This window comes from Archocentrus centrarchus, chromosome 1 (genome assembly GCF_007364275.1).
Source record: "Archocentrus centrarchus isolate MPI-CPG fArcCen1 chromosome 1, fArcCen1, whole genome shotgun sequence".
Lineage (NCBI taxonomy): Eukaryota > Metazoa > Chordata > Actinopteri > Cichliformes > Cichlidae > Archocentrus > Archocentrus centrarchus.
Window position 1 is genome coordinate 12269716 of NC_044346.1, and position 22726 is coordinate 12292441.

Genomic DNA, 22726 nt, shown 5'->3' on the forward strand with positions numbered 1-22726 from the left:
AGCGAGAGCTGGGTGTCAGCCTCCGATAATGATTTAGTACCTTAAAGTGGAGCCACTTCAACAAACTCCAACAAAGTACAGTACTTTGCAAAATAAGCAAGACATCTGGTCTTGCTGAATATTGAAACAACAAGCTTTGAGTACAACCAGGACACAAAAAAGGAGGCCCTGGTGATGTGTGACTCCGAGCATCACTAGCTACACTCACTAGTTGCACTCCACATGACAGGAAGAGCAAAGAGCAGGATGCTGTTTAAGGATGCGGTTACATCGTGGGAAGGGGTTAAGCAGCTCACTTAAAAGCTGACCAGAGATACAACATCCCAGGTAGAAAGATTTTTCAGTTTTATTATATGACTGTATTGTGAGTCTTTTTCCTTTTTCCTTTATCTTCATTCCAGCACATAAGATTCATCTGAAGACACTCATAATTCCTCAGTTTAATCATACTAAGATGTGTGTGGCCCCAGTAAAGCTTGGTATAAAGGACTTCAGAGTCTCACAAAGCAAGTGTTTCAAATAGCTTTCCTTGTGATGAAAACAAAACAGGAAGCTGCGACATCAACATCTACTGTATACCATCTACAGACGGAGATGATCTCTTTATTAAGCTCCACAGCGATGAGCCAATTTAGAATCTCCCAACAAAGCCAATGGATATTTAGAAACCTAAAACATTCATTTCCATTAGAGACACTTGCAAATACCCCTAATTCTGCTTTAATTCCTGGAAATATTCATTACACAGAGACCAATAATACTGTAACAGATACCAGAGGGGTAATAAAAGATCAGAAATAACATTCTGCTGGCACGTAGTCAAGTCACGCAATGCTGAAAAAGGATAAACACTGCGTCACACTCCAAAGCAGACAGCCCTGCTCCAATGTGGAGCTCTTTGGTTTATTATGCAGAGGCACAACCCAGCACACCGAGCTATCAGTACACTTGTCACTTCAGACTGTAAATGGTACAGTAGTAAGTCACTGTCTCAACTTTCCTGTGCTGCTGAACTTGTTGTTTTGTCTTGAGATCAATATGAAGATAGCAAAACAGCAGGGTATAAATTTCTAGACAACTTGCACAAAGCCTTACACTTATCTTTCATTCCCATTCACAAACTCTGGCTGCTTACTAAAACCATGATGCCACTGTGGGGGCAATGAGGACTGCTCGCTCTTCCATTTAACTTAAAATTTTGGATATGAATCTGTTTTCACAGCACGCCAGATCAGTTCATTGTCTTTTGTAAAATAAAAGATGTAAATGACTCATCTTCAAAAACTGAAGAAAAGCCTTGAGTCTTCTGCCACATTCTTTAGGAAGGAAAGGGACAGCATGGCACCCTGTCAACAAACTCGCTTAAGGTTTCTCTTTTGTTCTTATAAAGAAAATTGACATTAAAACAATCTCGGATTATATTCCGTCAGCTAATGTTCCACTTTTTTTGAAGCGCATGCCAAAGATGTCATTTCAGACACTTCTTTGTTGCCATTATTCATTTTCCTCTTCAAAAATCCCTCCATCTTCAGGAGAACAGGTACATATAAGATGATTTATTGGCATTGAGTAGAGCTCACAGCATTGATTCTGCATCCAGCCACGCAGCTCAAAGCGCTCACCATGTGTTGTTGGCTTCACGCTCACTCACTCTCTGGCCATTTCATGCGCTGACGGAGGGTTTGGCCATGCAGAGACAGCAGTCCTGCTGCTGCCTGCAATATGTGACCACATTGCCTGCCAGGTTCTCCACTGAGTATATTTCATTAGTCGTTGTTTAATTTATCCCTCTGATGTCGAACTGCTGTGCAGTTTCTAAAAACATTTAGTTCATGCCAAAAGATTTTTTATTCCCACTCCCCCCTTTTTTTTTTTTTTTTTTTTACACAGGAGATTTCATTTGTTCCAGAAAAGAAACGGAAGTTCCTTTTTGGATGGAAAGTACAGTCATTAAAGCTCCTTCCTGAGAGCTGGACAGTAAAAGAAATGTGGTTTCTGGAATCAAATTCCCACAGATAAGATCCGGTAACAAAAACGCTGATTAAAGTATGACTGCAAAAGCTTTTGTCTCAATCAATATGTCTGCCAATTTGCACACAATTTGCCAGTGGCTTTTGAACAGAAAATTGAAAGAGACTTAAGTTAGCCATGCACGACTTCAGGACTTGAATGGAAAAGTAGCAAAGGAGCTTCAGAAGCATGAACTTGAGAAACCACGTCACCAGCTTTTGGAGGCCTCGTTTGCATTCATGGGAAGGTTTTGCAATGTGCAATGAAGCTGATGATCCTTCCTCTAACTTCCTTTTGATTCTCAAGTGTCAGACTTTTCTTGGAGAGGGACGACAGATGGGAAATGGAACTGTCTGATTAGCTGAAAAAATGTCTCATTCAAGCTGGTATGCAACATTAAAGTGTTGAAGCAACATAAACGAACTGCATGCTTGCTTAAATTCCTGCAAGTTCATTATGACCTCCTTACATGCAATTAGTTGTAATTAATGAAGCAACTTCAAAGATGCTGTTTCCTAAATTTATCTCCTCTCTTGTCTCATACTTTGTCCCAAATATCATGCAGCAGGGAGGCTTAGAAAATCACACAGATCTATTTTCAGTCTGAGACAAATATCCACCTCAGAACCACTGTGTTATGAGCAGCTCTAATCCAGCTATGGCAGCGGTTTGTGCACGTTTTATCAAAGTAAGGGGAGCCTGCATATCCTTGTACATCTCACGGGTCCCCCCTGCTCTCTATCCACATGATGGAAATCTATTCTGACCCTAACATTTCTGCAGAGCGCGGAATTGTAATGTCAGGAGTGTGTTTAGCAAATCACCCAACTACAGCTTCCAAATGATGACAACCTTGATATGTGTAGCTGCCAGTTAATGCCTGAGCCTGACCTGAGCACGACAGGAGCCTCTTGGGTTTTCTCAGCAGCGATCTGTCCTCCGACTATTAAATTATGAGCGTTTTACCACCTCCGCTGAGCAAGGCAAACACCGCTGTGTCAATCTCATCCAAACTCGGGGGCGCAGAATTTAATCCGCAGCCCCAAATCATGCATTCCGGTCAGTTGCGTATATAAAAAGCCCACACAAATGGCAAAAGTTCCATCATCGAGTGGGTAATATTTAACGTGTTGATGATATTATTGCTATTAAATTGAATTATATATGGCTGGAATAACAGCGATAAAGGAGAAGCGCGGGAAGCATTAGTGTGAGCAGTGCCGGGATGAGTGCTGGGCTTTCCCCGTCGCTTCAGACTGTCAATAATCGCTATAATGTTTCTCTCCTCTGAGGCTGCTTAGACGCCGCGGTGAAATTATATCAGCTCCAAAAGTAGGCTAAAGCAAGCTGAAGTCTGTACCCGTTTGTTACAACTAGCCTCTATAATAAAGAGGAGTAACACTGGAATAAGTGCCAAAGCAAAATAAATAAATAATACAAAAGAAAAACAAAAACATGGATTATGCGTTCAGTCTACTGTGAGACAAGGTTGTTGCGAGCGCAACCATCTTCATGCTGGCTCGGATTTGTAATTATCAGCTCACAAGTAAGATTTAAAAAAAAAAAAAAAAAAAACGGACAGCCGTTAAACACGTCAAAACAAAACGGCATGTTTCTGTTACACAAACATAATGCAGCGCCTAATAAACAAAATGTGAGCTGTAATTAATAAGCATGTACTTTCAGCCGAAATGTTCTGGTTGTCACTTTGCAACCAGAATACTCAACAGAGTTTTCCTTTCGCTTTCCAGCTGAGTAACCAGACACACATACTCACCTGCGTTCCTGAGCTTTTTGTTCCGATAAACGGAGAAGATGACCAAGAGGTTGCCCAGGATGTCAACGACCGTAGTGAAGATGAGAAAGCACCCCAAAGTTGTGGCAACCCACGGCGGGCGGTTCAGGACGGTGTCAGTGGGGTCTGGTGAGGAGCTGTTCAGGTGAGACCCATTGATAACCATTGTACAGCTACAGTCGCAGAACTTTCTCAACTGAGCCAAATTCAACCTGCACTCCTACAGCCCGGGTTTGGGAGACGCTGGTGGTGGGATACTATAACCTCCCGCGGGGTTCATCTTCGTCCCCTCCACACGCGCGCTGCTGCTCCTTCTTCTTCCTCCTCTTCTTCTTTCTCCTCTCCCCCAAACTGAGCTCTTCCCAACTACTGTGAATCGGCTCTGGCAGCCTCCCCCCCTCTCTGGTCGCCTCGGTGTCACTTCTGCGCCCGTGTGCCATTCACTTTGTCTTTACGCATGTGTGACATGAAGCCGCCACTTCAAACCTTCCCAGCATGTGACCAAACAGTTCGGAGAGGAGCGCTTTTATTTCGAGGGAGAAATACTGTCGCTCGGTGGTCGAGCTGTGGAACAGCAGCTCCGCGGCTCGGAAAGCGTCCTAGTTATCGAGCGCTTTCATTCATGGCTCTGCGGTCGCTCGCCGGCTTTATTTCAGGAGCCCATTCATTACTATTTTGAAGAATCATTCATATTAGAGAGATCTCTTTCATTAAAAAAAAATGCATAGTGCTAAAGCTGCTGTATCTCTGTGATTTTGGTTATAGCATAAAATAATATAGCACGGGCATTAATATTCTGTTAGATTCTATGTGCTGATTGCCCCTGGCGTCCATGCTCACGTGCTCATGTATAGTTTGAGAGAGGATGGGCTTTCCATATTCAAAGAGTAGCAATTATTGTTTCTTAATGATGTTCAAATTAATTGGATCAACCCCTTTCCAAACACACAAGAAGCTTCTGCAGTCTCTTTCACGAGCTATGTCATTAAACAAGGTTTATCAGAGTAATAAAAAATCTAATCTTTGAGGATACTGAAAGGATATTTTAAAACAATCTGTACAAATTGATAGTCACAGCCCTCACCCACGATTTTTCAGTCTGAAGTACAGCAGAGAGGCAGCCGCTGATTAAGAGCCACAGAACAAAGCTGCAACTTTTTTGGATAATCTGTTTATGATTTGGAGGACGTTCAAGCAGAAAGACACAAGTCTACACACAGCTTTTCAAAAAGTTTTCAATGTTTTCTCAGTTTAAAGTGACTGTAAATTGAATGCATCGGGTTTTATAGTCACAAGTCATGCAAAGTAAGGCATTTGATATTTGTTTCTGACATTTTCTTCATTGATTTGACTGCCTGATTAAGAAAATAACAACAGATTTATCAATAATGAAAACCAGACCATCTTGCTTATTTTTTTACTCCTTGTACTCACTACGTTTTGCTCCTGCTCTCATATTTCTCCTGTGGCAAAGTTCATGCATTCTGTCATGTGTCTTTCAAAGGCCTGATTAATGGACTTCTGCCGAGACGGTCGCCTGGTTTGACCAGATGGTAAACTCTGTGAAGAGCCCTGGGCCCTGTTCCAGAAAGGAGGTCCAACAAACTCTGAGTTTAACACTAAACTCTGCTGAGGTGGGAAACTCTTAGGTTTCCAGTAGGGTTGACTACTGTTGACTGACAGTAGGGTCAGTCAACTCAGTGTAGGCTCACCCAGAGTTAAGTGTGTGAGAAGCAAAGTCATCATCAGTGGAGGCTCCGATACCCTGATTCACCTTGGCAGCTGATAAATAAAGCTGAGACTTTGTTTTAATCAAGGGGACCGAGGAATATGAAGGCATGTCAGCGTGGACCGGTCAATCATCGTTTACCCAACTTGAATTTTCTTCAACAGATAATGCTGGAGTCCTTCAAAAAATTTGCATTTGATTATTAAAGCTAGTTAATCAGTTGTAACCTGACAGGGACAAAATGCAGGCGACAACAACTGAAGATGAAAGCACGGAACAAAACACTGAGACACAGTTTACTTGTGACAATATTAGCTAGACTCAGTATTTCACAGAAAACAATGTCAAGGTTCAGACTTTCAATTTTCAGATATTTTACTTGTTCAAAATGTTGCTAAACATCATTTTTAATGTCTGTGTTTCCACGCGTGAACAGATTTCAGCATGAAATACTGTCAGAACACGTTCGTAAAATCTGCAGGCTGGATTCAAACATTCACTTTAAACTACATTTAGTCCCATTTTAGAGTCTCATCTGGCTCAAACTGAACAATTGTGACTGGCATTTTCCCTTCAGTGTGACCAATTACAACATGGCAAGAGTTTACAGTGATGTATGATAAATGTTTAAATGCAGAGCAACTGTCTGACAACCTGAATGTCCACAGATTCAAAGCGTTAGAAAGATGTAGCATTTAGATTTTTAATCTGAACTGATAATAGACCCACGACGTCCAGCAATGACCGTTTCTGTCCTTACACTGGTTACTGATTATAAAAGGACAACACAATAAGCAAGATTTCCTGTTTTTTAAAGACCAGTTTGTGCAGATGAATGTGATTCTGCTGAGCAGCTGTCTGACACCTGAAGCAGTCTCAGTCAGTTGGTTCAGGTGCAGCAGGAAGGGAGGTTTACAGGGTCTGTTACACCGGTAACGTTTTTCCTGCTTTTGTCCGGATCTGTCTCTCCCTGCAAAAGCACACAAACCACAACGGAAGGTGAATAAAACACAATGGAAATAGAAAAAACAAAAACAAATTAAAGCCGCAAGCGGCAATAATAGGCCCTCGCCGGCCGCCGCCCAGGTGCTGGTGCCGATTTGAACCCAGCTTTTCCAGCCGTGCCTATTTTAGTGGGGTTTTTTTTGCTGTCACATATGAAAAACTGCAATGGATGTATTGACTTTCTCAAAGAAAAAGATGCCATATTCTGGGCATCGCCATGGCAACGCCTTACACATTACAGTATTTTCACCTGTAGGTTTTATGTTCAGGGAGATGTGGACAATGCGTGTACCAAATTTCAGGCATGTGTATGCATTTTTGAGAAAGCAAGGGTCATTTTTCCATCGCAGAAATTTCACATTTTTTCCCATAGGGATAAAATGGGGCAGTTTTGGCATCGTCATGGGAACAGCGTCCAAAATATGACATAGGTGTGATTGACTTTTTTGATCAGGCTGACATCAGCAATCTGTGTACCAAATTTCATGTATTTCGGGCAAAGTAAGCAGAAACTTTAATATGGGGGATTTTTCGCTTTTTCCCATTAGAATAAAATGGGGCATTTCGGGCTCCGCCATGGCAACGTGTTACAAAATAGAGCATGGGTGTGATTGGCTTTTTTGATGAGGATGACGTCAAGAATGTTGACACAAATTTTCATGCATTTCAGTGAAACTAAAATTGTGGACCTCTATACAAACTTTTGTTTGCTTCTGTAGGGGGCGCTATTGCACCTAGAAACTTGATTCCCTAATTGTGGGTTCAGGCCGGGTCAGTAAACAAGTTATTAAATTTTGAATCTGATCGGCCAAAGATTGTGCGAACGAATGCACAAACAAAATTGCGGCGAGAGACAAAAATGAAGACCAAATTCACGCGGTTGCCATGCCAACACCGTTGAATATTCTATAAAACCTCGCACATCTTTTGATGCCCAACTTGTGAAGATGTTCCTGAGCGATTTTGGTGCCAGTCGGTTTAATGCCCTAGGACAAGTTAATTCAAGTACGAGGTGTGCAAAAATGCTGACTCTGCGCTTCACAAATTTCAATTCAAGATGGCCGACTTCCTGTTTGTTGTCCGGAGTTGGTGTAATATATTTTTTTGTTGGGTTTCACAAGATCTCCGTTTGATCCGAATTTCATGACTCTTGGGCTAACTTTACATGGCAAGGCCTCCCATAGGCGCAATGTATTTTGATTTTGACAGGGGGCGCAGTTGCACTGGTTTTTTGAGTTTTTTAATGGCGATATTAAAAAACAAAATTTTTCACCGGTCCTGAATTTTGTGCAAAAATTGGTGCGTTTTCGTAAATGTTCAGGGGGTCAAATTTGCGATCATTTGCGGAAAAGAAAAATAATAATAATAATAATAATGGAGAACGCCAACGATTCCAATAATGCGCCATTCCAGTCACCTTCATATATACGTTTTCGGAAACGTCTCGACACGACCCACGTGTCGTGAGGTCCATGGTCAATGACGAGGAAGGGAGGTTTACAGGGTCTGTTACACCGGTAACGTTTTCCTGCTTTTGTCCGGATCTGTCTCTCCCTGCAAAAGCACACAATATATATATATATATATATATATATATATATATATATATATATATATATATATCTATATATATATATATATATATATATATATATATGTATATATATGTATCTCTATGTCTATATATGTATATATGTAGTCTCTTCTCTAGTCTCTATATCTATCTCTCTATCATCTCTCTCTCTCTCTCTATCTCTCTCTCTCTCTCTCTCTCTCTCTATCTCTCTCTGTCTGTCTGTCTCTCTCTGGTGTTTGGCCCCCTTTCCCCGCTTCTTTCCCGCCTCTCTTTTTCGCCCCTCCCCCCCTGCCTCTTCTGCCGTTCCCCCCCTTCGGCCATTCCTTTATGAACACATTTTTCAAGGCCACATGCTTCTTAGCCTCACTGAGGCATGGGATGGGTGTCACATATAAAGTGTGTGGAAGTAACCAAATGTAGTCACTTGGCTTAGAAAGGGTTAAACATCTAAAAAATAAATAAAGCAAACAACCGGATCTTGTACTCAATCTGGAGCACCACAGCAAAGTGTCTGAATTCATTTATTGTGCATCATTTTTGTTTGTCAAGGTGACAAACAAAAGGTAACTTTATTAACAACAATAATTAAAAATAAAAATAATTAATTAATTTAGGAAAAAAACAGTAAACCCAACAGAGCAATAATCTGTCTGGAAAATGAGGACACACAGGAAATGTGTGCTCCCACCACGGTGAGGCTGAGGGACCTTCTGACAAACATGACGGGAAAAAGGGAGGACTAGAAATACACAGAGAAGTGACTGGAAACAAGTGGAACTAATACAGGGGGGCAGACGATCACAAAGGGGGTCAAATTACGGACGCAAAGTAAATAGAGAAGCACTGACAAAGCTAGTGTCAAAATAAAATGGGGAGTGACTACCAAGAAACTCACTCAAGGACATGAGGAAAAAAACTTTACTATATCATTTATAGTTTAGTGATTATAGCTGATAGATTTACTAAAAAATAAATAAATCCCACACTAAAGTATTTGCAAAGTAGACCTGTTGAGAATCTCCAAAGCTCTGACCTATTTGGCTTTACAAAACCAAACCTGTCATGCATGCGCCCCGCCGTCATCACAGAACAAACAGCTCACTTTTTTCAGACAGCGAGAGGTTTCCTCTTCTCACTTTGGAGTTCAAAATACGGTTAAGTCAGTCGGTTCACTCTAGCCTCAGGTTTGCTTTTATGTTGACGAGGCTCTCGTCATTCATCAGTTTCTATCTGCTCATAAATACGCCGTTACTCAACAAAATTGTTACCCATTATAATTCTAGACTGGCTTTTTGCACTCTTCCTTTATCCCCCATCCTCATTTATCATTCTAAAATGCAAACAACTCATTATTATCAATTATTTGTGATTTGTGTTCATTCAAAACCCGATCATTATCTCTCCCCATTTGTCTCAATATTACATTTTAGGTCAGCCTATTCTTCATGTTGAGCAGCATTGCAGAACTCCCTGCTGTACATCAGAACGGAGCAAAGGGAGAAAAAAGGAAGCAGCAAAGACAGATTTTGAATAATTAGAGCAGTTAGTGAGACAAAGCAGCATACAGTAAGAAACAGTGGAAAGGAGAAAGGGAACGGGGAGATGGGGGGGTGAAGACACGGGGAAATGAAGGACTGATTCTTTGTGCGTCACTTTGCTGATGATGAAAGAAGCTTCAACTGCATCAGTAGAACAAGTAATACAGCAGGAAAGCTCTTACTTTGACTTCCCTGCTTCATAGCTGGGGAAAGTATTGCTCTGTTTCGCTGAAAGTTACCAAAGAACGAGTGTTGTTTCTTTTCTTTTTGACTTGCTAAATTAGCAATGATCCGTTAGTCTCTGAAGTTAAACACATTTCCACTCACTGCAAGTCAGGAGCTTTGGGAGTCTGTACTCACCCTGTTATTTTATGTGACAATCTTATTGAGCACGCTTACAGCAATCTCGGCTTTACACAATTATTTTTATCTTCTCCTAACTTCTTCTGTAAGGACAAATCCACAAGGACAGTGCTGTGATTGTGCATACATTAATCCCTTTTTTTTTTTTTTTTTAAAGATAAAGCCTCTTTTTTGGGCATTTTTATTGAAACAGCTTCTGACCTTTGGGTGGACGTTTCAGGCACACTGCCACCTACCTGTGCACTGACAGGGGCACATTATAGTCGTACCATTTTGTTCTTAATGAAAAAGTATGCATATCTTTGGTTATGTACTGTGATCTGAGACACCATAACACCCAGGTCTGATATAACCCATCCCTCAGCAGGAACCCTTGTGCTTTCAATTTGTTTTGCGATTGAAATGCACAAGCTGGCTAACCAAGCTTAGTATGCTAAAAATAATTTCAAACTTTCTCCATTGGCATGCTGAATTTTTGAATTATTTCATTTTAAGCTCATACAGCATGTCCTGCTCTACCAACAAAGCAGAATGACCTCGCTGTTATTATAACTTACAGTTATATTTTTAAATGAAGTGACCTCTAAGAGGCATGTTAATAGAGACACGACACCCATTCTAAGGTGGATCACAACCTAGTGTTCTCCAAGTCCCCAGGCCCAAGCCTGGATAAATGGGAGAGTTGCTTCAGGAATTGCATAGTGACCCCTTTGGAGATAAGGGAGCAGCCAAGAGTATCTTCATAATATGCTGTGCTGTGACCAGGAGCTCAGCAGCCTGGACATTTAGATGTGGTGGTTAACGCTAACCAGGATCTTTTCCCAGCCCAGTAGTGTTTGTGCTAAGTAGCTGTAATGCTAACGTAAAATCGAAGTAACTTACAATACAATCAAATTAAATTTAAAAGTGATCTCAGATAGATGATAGGTCTCCTGATCTAAAGTCAGGTGTATCTTGCAACCTACCTCTGCCCCCACAAATGGGACCTACACTACATTTTTGTGTCATACTGCTGTAATGGTGGAGAGTCATATAAAACATGACTAAAGTTTCAAACAATGAAGCCACGTGGTCATTTTAGGCTGTGAGCACAGAAACCCCACCCACCTGCTTTTCAGACTTTCTGTTTGCCAACAGCAGCCAATCAGAAGAACGGTGAACAGAGGAAGGACTGAGGAGCTGCACCGGGGCCCGGTATAAAATAAATGGGATTATTTTTTGATTAAAATGAGTATAAGAAGGGCCCTTTAATACAACTGTGAGTGGTCTTTTTTAGGGGGCTGTGGTCTGGATATAGTGATGGCAAATTAACATACTGTTGAAGTTCAGAGCACCCCTGCAGCTGTGTAACTCTTTCTTTATTGTGTGACAGGGTTGCCAGTTCAGTGTCCAGATTTGCTATAATGAGGCAGTCTTCAGGCAGTGACGGCATCACAGCACAATGTGTGCTGTAAGTGGGTGATATACTGGTGTATGTGTACACTGATCTAGAGTCAGTTTGGTAGGATAAAGGTATTCATGTAGCTTTATGTGAAATAGGTCCAAAAAAATTAAACCCACAGCATCACTTCAAAAGCAGCCAGTCCTGCCCTGTGACTGAAGTGAAGCAACGTATCGTGCCAGTCACACTGGAAGCACTCGAATCAGTATTAACATCATGAGTAGCACAAAAATGCAGTTGCTGAAGAACAACCATGTAGGGAATGCTATGGCAGTTTTTCATAAATGAAAATGAAATAAAAATTCACTCAAGTTCAACTTTATTTCTACAATCCAATATATTTCATCCTATAAATCATTTATTAAGCCTTTCAGTGTTTATCTCCTTTCCTTTTGTTACAGCCCTGAATCGCTGTTCCCCGCTGTGACCCAGTAATTATCCAGAGCAATGAGACTTTTATCTAATGTATATTGAAGCGGTGTACAAATAAGAAATATTGGTGGCCGAGGAGCAAGCCCAGCCAAAGCAAGTAATGAAGAGGCATTTAGAAGAGAGGGTACTGCGTTTGATTTGACAATGATACTTTGAGGAAAGCACATTGCTGTTACAAGGGTTTACTTTTATTAAAATGCTCATTAAGCTGAGTCAGAGGGATAACTCTTGAGCACTGGGTGTATCCAGTGTTTGAACATTTGATTAGTCTTCAGAGGAGCATCAGGGGTGTGACGCTGAGTCAGAAGCAGTGGTTGCATTTGGTGCCAAAGGAGCACTTCTGTGTTTTAAATGATCAAATGAACTGAAGCACAAAAGAAAAACTGTTGCTATCTCATTAAAACACAAGGTCTTGGGAGCTTTTTCACTTTAATGCCTCAATTAAATAAAACAAAACTGAGGAAGAAGGAAAGTGATCAGTAGTACGGTTCATCATTTCAAACAGAGAAACAGATTCGAGAGAGCTGAGTTAGTTGGGCGAGGAGGGGAAGGGTGAAAGGGGAAAGATGAGAGTGGGAGAGAAGTACCAAGTGTGGGGGAGGGGAAGGGCAGATGCACCCATGATGAGGACAGGAGGGTGCCAAGAGGATCCCCCCCATACACAGGCACGCACGCACACACACACACACACACACACACTGCTGCCCGAGTCACTCATTTGAGAGAGCTGTCAGCAAAATGAAGGAGAGGAGACAGAAGTAATGTAATGAGTGCGGTCTCGACACAGGCCCGGCATGTCTCTGCCGCTTCACTGGTCATCACTACATCCCACAGAGAAACAAGAGTGTTTGCTTTTATCCGCCGTCGCTCCCTCCTCCTCCTCTTCTCAGCCGGTTGCCATGACAACAGCGGAGCTCCACCCAGGAAAGAGATGTGTATGCTGGGAGAAAGAGGATTATTGGGGTCAGTGGTCTCTGTGTGTGTGTGTGTGTGTGTGTGTGTGTGTGTGTCTCTCACGCACATTCATACACAAGCTTTCTCACAGAGTGTGATTATTCACTTGCACATAACAATGACTGAGTGTTTAACAGGAATGGAGCCAGACAATTAGTTTTTTTGTTTTTTGCTGTTTATTTAATTAATCAACCCCCTGGAGCGAAATTTTATGGGTTAGTTGTTATGTTGTGTTTGTGATTCATATTGTTATTGCAAAATTAGTTTGGAATGTTTTTGTACAACTTTATAATGTTCTCTTATAAACTCAAGGTCAGGGTGATTAACTGTTGCATTAAAGAAAAAAATAATGAACAGAATGGAGGCGGATGACAGAGACTCCCTTCATTTTTTTTTCTTAGGCTTTTGTATGGATCAGGCTTTAGAATAGCTAAATTCTGCATTTCCCATAATGCATCAAATGGCTTCAGTAAGGCCACAGCTGTCTAGTAATCTTGGTCAGATGTCAAAAACTGCAGTGTGGCTGTGAAGGAAGACTGCGATGGTGGAAACTGCATCCAAATCTGTTAGATTTTCAGTCAAATCTCTTTCAAACAAATAAATAGTTCCTTTTTCTTAATTCACCCTGTTTTATCATTTATTCATAGGACTGTGCAAAGGTTGAGAGCCATATTTCATTTCTCTATATTTTCAGTTCAATTCAATTTTATTTACAAACCACAACAAAAAGTCGCCTCAAGGCGCATTAAATTGTAAAGTAAAGACCCTATAATAATTAAAGTCAGTCAAACGACCCCCTATGAGCAGCACTTGGCGACAGTGGGAAGGAAAAACTCCCTTTTAACAGGAAGAAACCTCCAGCAGAACCAGGCTCAGGGAGGGGCAGCCATCTGCTGTGACAGGGTGGGGGCTGAGGGGAGGGAAACAGGACAAAAGACATGCTGTGTTGCTTCCAAGCAGTCAGTTTTTTCTTTGGACATTGGCTGCTTTTTCACTCATTTTCAGGCCAGTCCCTTGAACCTGACCATTTTCAAAGGATGTTTTTTGTTTGTTAAGCCACTAACACTGACCTAGAAAACATTCAAGTATAAAAAAGGCACCTAGCTAACACCTAACACAGTTTGACAGGCATAAAATTTTAATTGTTGCGCCAGTAAGGTGATTCCCAAAGAGTTATTAGCTGAAAAAGGAAAGTGGACAAGCGAAGGACAAAAGAAGAAGTGGCAGGCCTAAAAAGCTATCTGCAGCAGATGAACAGTATCTGAAAGTCATTCCCTTAAGATGCATCTGGCCCTTCAGTTCACTGAAGCGTCAATGGTCTCAGTGGAAGGGTGGCTGTCAAGACGTCATTCTTAAGGAAGGAAAATGGGGGGGGGGGGGCTGAGGTATGTGATATTACACAAGAAATTCAGTAGCAACAGGTGATGATGGAATGATGAATGCAAATTTGAAAATCCTGGATCAAATCATCCTCAATATGTGAATGATATATGAAATATATATATAAAAAAAAGACTTAGGCCATTATTTTAAGATGGTGATGAAATGATCTAATAAAGCTAGTCAAGTTATTTCAGTGAATGCAAAACTGAAGGCACTGCCTAAGCTACCAGCAAGAATTAGTATCATAGGAACACCATGAGACACATTTGCAGCTCATTCACGTTTCTGTCTAGCCGATGACTGGTTCAATAAGAAATATTGGCAATTAGAACTCAAAAATCGAATGACAGGGCCAGTGCTAATAACTTCTTCAAGTCTCTTTGAATAGATCAGACATTTCTGTGTCTGAGGACAGTCTCACACTTCAATTTCATTTCTCACAAATGACTGGACAAAATTTTCTGGCCCACTTGGGGGCTTTTTCTTTTTCTTTTTTAAACAAAGTTTCAGGGCTGTGTGACGTGTTTGCACAACACACGAGGAAACGTTAATCACTTTCTTCCACAATCAGTTTGCATTTATCCCGTGCAAACAATGAACTGTAATCTGAGGTATGATTGATGGAAATCTACTGGTGCTTTCAGAAACTTTGATTACACTTTTTTTAAACAGCTTTTTTTCCCCTCCACATTATGAATGGCGTGATATATGGAAATAGGAATATATGTAGCCCTGCGACAGACTGGTGACCGGTCCAGGGTGTACCCCGCCTCTCACCCTATGGCAGCTGGGATAGGCTCCAGCCCCCTGTGACCCTGAATTGGATAAGTGGAAGAGGATGGATGGATGGATGGAATATATGTATATGATGTATATCCATCCATCCATTTTCTTCCACTTATCCAATTCACAGTCATGGGCTGCTGGAGCCCATATATGATGTATAATCCACCAAATGTCAGGGCTGGCTTATTACAAAACTAATCAAAAGCACAGTAGAAGGTTAAATACTTGTGTCGATGAACTGAAAATGTCACGGCTGTAAATGAACTGCTATTATTGCTTTTCAGACAAAATATTTTTGTTTTTCTTAGTTTTGGATAAACTTACAACTTAATGCAACTTTATTCAACCTGTTTTATGTCATAAGAGGCTAGGACAAATCAAGTGGTCTGCAAAACAACAAGAGAAGGAGCTGCAATAATCTGAGATTCCACACACCTGCAAATAACATTCCAAATATTCCCAACACTCAGAAAGAAGCCTCCCCGGGTTCATTTTGAAGGGCTGCTGAAGATTAATATGAGCCTCAGCTGAAGAGCATTTTTACTCTCGTTCTGCACGATGAAAATTCCAGTACTCAAGGACGGAGGAGAGTTATCGCTGGTAGACAGAGCTGTGAGGGGGCAAATCAAGCAGGGTTAAAGTTTTCATACCAACTGATGCGTGAATCGGCCAATTTGGCTGATTAGCGTTCCTTCCTCCAGCAAGAAGGAACTGCTGAACTCTGTCTGGATTGTTCCACATGTTCTTTGCTCCTTGCAGCCTTCATCACTTGCCATTTGCTGCCATCTTGTGGTTGTCAGCTGACACTACATGCTCAAAGTTTCCCAAGTGAAAACCCACAAACCTTGAAAAGCACCTTTCCCGCAGAACTGCTCGCCTGATTCACTAATATGAATAATGCATTAACAGGTATGGAGGTGTTAATTTATTCAATACAAGGAAAACACCTGGTGCCATTTCCACAGCTAATTGGGTTCATCAAGCATGAGATTAAGGAGCACACGAGCGGCCACAAAATGGTTTGAGCACCAGCCACTGCTAGAATTTGGGATGTACAGTTCTCTCCCCTACAACCTTGTTTTCTGTGTAAAATTTACATTACAACAGAATGCAGTGATCTGTAAATCATTTAAACCCATCCATCCATCCATCCATTCTCTTCTGCTTATCCTGTTCATGGTTGCAGGGGGGTGCTGGAGCCAAATTTTTAATTGAAGATTGTAAATAGAGGGCTCTCCAGTTAGGTCTATCTTATTTGCATGATAAATAAATTGTCTACTTTATTTAAACCCTAGTGGGGGGTGTCCCCTTTGGAGGTGGTTGTTGATGCATTGTTTGTGTAGGGTCTCAGTCATCCAGGTCATAGCAGTCTCTGTGGGTCATTACCTCAGAGTGACCTCAATAGGTCACCTGAAGTAAGGTGTGAGTGGGATTTGAGGCACCTGGAAGGGATCTCTAGACTGTATTGTAGGAAGTTGACAGCTGGTGTCATAAGCCACCACCTCTATTCAATGATGGTCGTTTACAGTGGACATAGATGGCCTCTTTCACTCCTCTTTCAAATCATCTTTGTTCTTGGTCCAAAATATCCGCAAAAGACATGGTTATCCCAACTTGTCCTTCATCAAACCAATGGAGTTGCACAGGAAAGAAAGTCAGACACCAACTAACATTATCTCTTACGTAACAGGTTCATCAGAGAAATGCAGGAGAATTTTCCCCAAGCATGACATCCCAGCCACACTCTAAGACAAAAACTGGTCCCAAGAACAAAACTCCCAAACACAAGCTAAGCAGCATAGCGTATGCTGTGCAGTGCAGCGAGGAGCGATCAGACCTCTACACTGCAGAAACTAAACAGTCACTCCACAAAGGCCATAATATAGAAGATCCACTTCAGCATGACAAGACGCAGGTATACTTCTGCATCTAAAGGATGAAGGACCCTCTTCGAGGATGCCAGTGTTCACATTTTGGACCAGGAAGGCAGGAAAGTTTGTCCACTGTGAACGACCATCACTGTACAGAGATTGTGGCTTACAACACCAGTTGTCAGCTACCTACAGTGCAGTCTTGAGGTCCCTCCCCAAATACCTCAACCCCCACTCACACCTTACTTCAGGTGACCTCAATAGGTCACATGACTTGGGGTGGGGTGTCACACAGTGATTCCACCAGAAAACCCTGGTGGTAATGACCCACACCTTTTTTAATGCCTTAGTTTATGTGCAAGAGCACACGAATAATAATGGGTCAATGATCACCTCCAAAGGGGACAACTCCCACTAGGGTTTAAATACCTGGGATTCTCCACCTTTTGGTGGAGAAGACTGAAGAAGCTTCTTGGATAAGAGGGGAACCGGCTTCAAAAAAATGTAAAGTCCACTCACCATGACCTGGATGACTGAGAATCTACACAGACATACGTTCCCGCTACTGATGTTTCTTGCTACAACCATCTTCAGTTGATTGGTAACATTACATATCCATGTATTCTTAGTGTTTTTATCGATTAGGAATCATATATATATATATATATATATATATATATATGATACTGATTAATTTAAGCAAATAATGTATGGTGGTCAGAATGAATAGTTCTAGTAGTTCTTGGAGTTCTAGTGTGAAAAGGATTGGTGACTTTTTAAATTAACTTTACAAATCTACACAAAGACGTCCTATTTCCAGTGTAAATGCAGGCGCGTGCCATGTGGACGCATGATTTGCCCCTCATGCCATTGGATGAGAGCATGTGTAGGTCAAGTGGTGGAATGTAAATCAGTACATTTGCTCAGCTACTTTATTGCTGTGCAGTTTTAATATACTTTAAATATTTCAGTGTTCCGCTGCTTTCTATTCTACGCCATTAATCTTGGATACAAATACTGTAGTGGGCTAAAAGTTTGGTAAACGTGTTGGAGGTCACTCTCTGAGTCTGGAAAGGCAGGGAAAGCCCACAGAGAGGGACTCACATACCACACAGGACAGTGAAACTCAGACTGTGGCTCACAGAGGAAACGTGATTTCATTCTCTGGTAGGCACTGCGCTATATATCCTTAATGTCACTTATAGATCTACGAGCTACTGAATCATGACGTATACTTACATTTCACACACTGCTTTGCTGTTGTTTGTCTCAGTTTGTATTTACCTACTTTTAAGACCTAGTAAGTACTAAATAATTCTTATGTCCTGTTGTAAAACCTTACAGTCGACAGAGGGTGTACTTTCTTTTTTACTATGACCACACGTTTAACCTCAGTATAGTGGTGTTTGCTGTGGCGCTGAAAGAAACAGAACAATGAAGCCTGTCTAAAATCAAGCAGTGGCAAACTGTGGCTGTGTAGTGTGTAGACAATCCAATACTGGTGACATATGATTCATTAAAGCATGTGGAGAAGAGATACGTCTCGACAGGAGTCAGTCAGCCCATTACAGCCAGTGAGGAGTCACTCTGCTGTCCTCACTGAAGGTTAAAAGGTCATTCTTCCACCACAGAGCCCAGGAGGGAGCATAGGCAATCCTGTGTGAAGTCATGACCAGGTCAGCACTTTGCAGAGAGCCAAACAGTGAGAACAAACCACAAAGTACAGACTGCCTGCAGTGATGGACCCAGACAGGAGGTCATGTTATTTTATCAGCCGTATGTGAGGCAAACAGCTGCAGGGAGACAGAGGGGGAGGAGGAGTGGGGGTGGCAGAGAGTAAAATAAGTATTTATGTCATCATAGACTGTCTGTGATTATAAGATCAATTTAATCCATCATTAGTCTATGAATAATTTTTCACAAAAGGTGAACAATCCACCCACCACTAATCCCACTCAGGATCACAGGAGTAAACGCTCCACTAAGTGAACGAGCTCTCATGAGACCAAGAAAATCAAAAATAGTTTTCACTACACACAAATTTAATCATGTTTGCTCCAAAAAAGCTGAAAAAAAATGTAATGATCTGAACTGTTACAGATGACGTTTTCTGCTGATCGGTCATTTTGGCTAAAATCAATCAAGTTCATCCATTTAAACAACTAAAATGAAAAGTGATCTGTGGAGGAGTTTTCAATAATATTTCACCTTCCCAAATACATTCATGTCCCCACTACAGTAACAAAATGATATATCATCCAGTAAATTGGTTTTACCCATAAATATAATGAGAAAATAAACCAGACGCAAATATTAGAAGTATTTTTTAGGAATAATTTATTGCCAGTAGGAAAGCGTGAGCTTGTGGCAGTATTCAATAAAAACCTTAACAAGACCATAGCATTGCTCAGACACACACAGACACCTGAAAAAGTCACGTGTCCATGGATAACTCTGCACTATAAATATATTGGGTCCCATTTTCTTGGTGGAAAAATAACGAGGTTCCAAAGTCAAAATGTACAAACAAACAATAAAAATAAACAACACAAGAATATGCAGTCGTTCATTGAAGACCCTTTTTGAAATGAGCAAGAGACAATAATTTTACGAGTACACTGTGTTCAGAAAAGCCACGCTCTTCTCTTTATCTTTTTTAACCTTTCTTTTTTTGTTGTTTTTAGTGAACGTACACACAGTAAGGCTGATAATGTCACACCATTTAACTTCTTTTTTTGTTGAAAATAAAAGCATAGAATATCTACAAAACCTAGTAAACTTTGAAATCAAAACTGTACATTTAAATTTACACTGAAAATGAAGACTTGTATAAAAACATCTTGCTTGGTTTTCTTTATAGAAACAAAGAGATTTCTTTTCTTTTTTTTTCATGATGCTTTTCCTGTTGCACACTGAAATGTTGATCCTTCGGAGAATCCACTTCCTGTGTATGATGACAGCTACTTAAAGCGAGGGGCAGGGGCCCGGGCTGAGCAGCTGCAAAGCGGCTACAGAGTATTTCCTATAACTTCTTCAGATCTTCTCAGCTGAATGGCCTTCTCAGCCAGTCTCATCAAACCCCTGTGTTTCATTGTTTGTGTCAGTATGCGTGTGTGTGCGTGTGTGTCTCTGTGTGTGTGTGTCCGGATTCTGTGCGTGTTTAGTGTAGGTGCTGGGTCAGGGGCTAACATAAGGTGTAGCTGTGGGTTCAGGCACTTTTGTTTGGATCCAGTGTCAGACTTCAGTGTGCTGCTGGGAGTCCAGCGCCGGGATGGACAGCCGCTCGAAGTGGCCCTCGTCGCCGCTCTCGTAGTCGCTTATCATCACCTCGGACTCCTCGCAGCACGCTGACATGTCCGAGCAAGAGGCTGTGGACGTGTACAGAGACCTGGACATGTTGTCCAGAGCGGAGGAGTCAAAGTCCCGACTGCAACCTAAAGGGTAGCCTCCTCTGTATCCGCCGGTGCCCATGGTGGAGGCAGGGGTGGTGGAGGTGGAAGTGGTGCCCTGGCCCTCAGTATCACCACTGTCGCTGGGGAAGGAGTGCTGCGGCAGGTACTGGTTAAGGCTGTAAAGCTCGGGCAGGGCTGGGCGCTGGCGGACCGCGCCCGAGCTGCCTGGACCGGCCATCGGCAGGTCCAAGTCTCTGCCGAGGGGTCGCAGGGTGTCACAGCGGTCGCTGTACTCTGGCAAAGGTGGTGGTGGGAGGTCATCGTTTCCATGGAAGTCCTCCGGCGGTGGAGGGAAATCACTCTCGATGTCATAGCCGCCTGGATAATAGTCGGTGTCGATGGCATTCGGGTCACTGTACAGAGGGGCGGGTGACTCCACAACCTCATACTGTGGAAACTCCTGGATTCCAGGAAGTTGAACACTTGGCATCCAATCAGATGTGTCCCAGTGATATCCTGTTTGAGGAGGACAGACCACAGCACAGACATAACATTGATATTTTGTAGCAAAAGCTCAGCAAATGCTGTCATGTTAATGTTAAAAACCCACACCATGCAGGGGGAACACAGGTCAACGTCACACAAAGCACACCACAATGAGCTTAAACAAACTGGACATCACTCTGTGACCAGTTTCTCCACACACAGCAGACATTATTTACAAGTTTAAAAACACACTAATGCAAAAAAAATACACAAGCCTGTCTCCCTGTATTATTTGTTTTGTTATCTCTTGTTATAGCCTGAAATAATGCGATTTATTTTTTTTTCCTTTACAACTTTAAACTTGTTGGTGAGTCACCTGGAACTCTGGGATGAATGCATACGTTTATCCAATCAAAGATCATTTACGGGAATGACTGAACTCCAAGTAGCCAGCAGGGTACTGTCACAGTGTCGCAGATGTGTGTTTGAACCAAACAGCAACTTACAGGCCTGAAAGAAAACTGCAATTTCTCAAAGGCCATCTCAGGTTCTGTGTTAAAAATGCTCAACTTTAGGTCATAAATAAAAAAATGCAACTGTGTGGGAAGGTTTAACATTTTTAAAACTATTATTCAATAAAGCTATGGACTGAGTGTGTTTAATTGTACTACTTAGCACTAACAGCACTATCTAGTATCACAGACAGTATAAAACATGGACGTAGCGTCCAGGTCGGAAAAAAGAAGCCAATGCAGAAGCGCCTAAAAACCTGCACACCATCTGAAGGCCACCTATAGAAGCGTATGAGAAAATGGTGTTCTGACCTGATCTCTGTAAATGGACTGGTTCTTGTATAGCACTTTTCTACTCTACATGATCACTTAAAGTGCTTTATATAGCATCTCATTCACATATTCATAGAAGCACTTTCTATGTCTAAGTGCTTTATATCCACTAGACGCATCAGGAGCAACTTGGGGTTCAGTATCTTGCCCAAGGATGCACACTGGCGCAGCCAGGGATCGAACCACCAACATTCCAATTGGTAGATAACCTATCTTAACCATTTTCCTGATGAGTTTATGGGCTCAGTCACTTATTTTGGGTGGAATAAAACTGAACAAAAAAAAAAATTAAGTCTTGTAAACTTGTAAATCTTGGTTATACCATGTTTCAAAATATAGGATTAGCTGTAGTTTGCTCATTGGCTAACGAGTTGTCAGCCACAAGTCACTAGCCAATGAGCGTGCAGTTTCAGAGTCAGACCCACCCCTCCTCGTAACAGCTGGGTTTTTTTTTGCAACAAATAGGGTGCCATTATTAGCTGCAACCATCTTTTCTACTGTCTATGGTTATCCACGTCTGTCCGGCGCACCTATAATCGATGCATCTTGCTAACCAGGCTAACTAGCTGACATCTTGGCATTCTACCCTCTCGGGTCGCTTCTAGGTCCAAAAAAAAAGAAAGAAATCAAGACAATGCTAACTTCAAGGCTTCAAAATGAGGGTCCAAAACTACCAGGTGGTGTCATAATGGCTGGGTCCATCATTATGTACAGTGTATATAGTTTGGAAAAACATTTTTTTCGCCCATGTATACGTTACGCTAGTCCGATTGTGTGATTTTCCTCTCTTATTTCAAAGCTAAAATAAACTGTGTAACACACAATAAATTTCAGTGCTTTTAAAATAGATGCTGTGGCTTTTATACACAACACAACACAGACAGACAAACACAAACATAAATAACTGAGAATATTTCCAGTTAGTTACTGAGCAACACTTTTGATCAGATAACATAAAATTATGTAAGTCATGCAAAGGAGTTTTTTTTTCTGGGAAATTGGAGGGGGGGGGGGGGGTATAATCTTAGAAAGCAGGCGTAACACCTTATCAGGCCACAGCCTGTGTATAAACCACCAGAGCTGCATTAGAGAGGAGGTTTAAACACTCCTCATGAAGGTT

General features: G+C 41.6%; 2 protein-coding genes across 2 annotated transcripts in view; both read right to left on the reverse strand.

Annotated features, from left to right (window-relative positions):
* mtnr1aa (melatonin receptor 1A a) overlaps positions 1-4281 on the reverse strand; it is a 41899-nt gene extending 37618 nt beyond the window's left edge. Inside the window, exon 1 of the mRNA XM_030742770.1 lies at positions 3788-4281. Within this exon, the coding sequence (XP_030598630.1) occupies positions 3788-3971 (184 nt within the window). The 5' untranslated portion in view covers positions 3972-4281. The remainder of the gene's footprint in view (positions 1-3787) is intronic.
* A 14915-nt stretch (positions 4282-19196) lies between these two features.
* Positions 19197-22726, reverse strand: part of fat1a (FAT atypical cadherin 1a) — a 78561-nt gene continuing 75031 nt past the window's right edge. The window contains 1 exon segment of the mRNA XM_030736139.1: positions 19197-20791. Coding sequence (XP_030591999.1) covers positions 20118-20791 — 674 coding nt within the window. The 3' untranslated portion in view covers positions 19197-20117.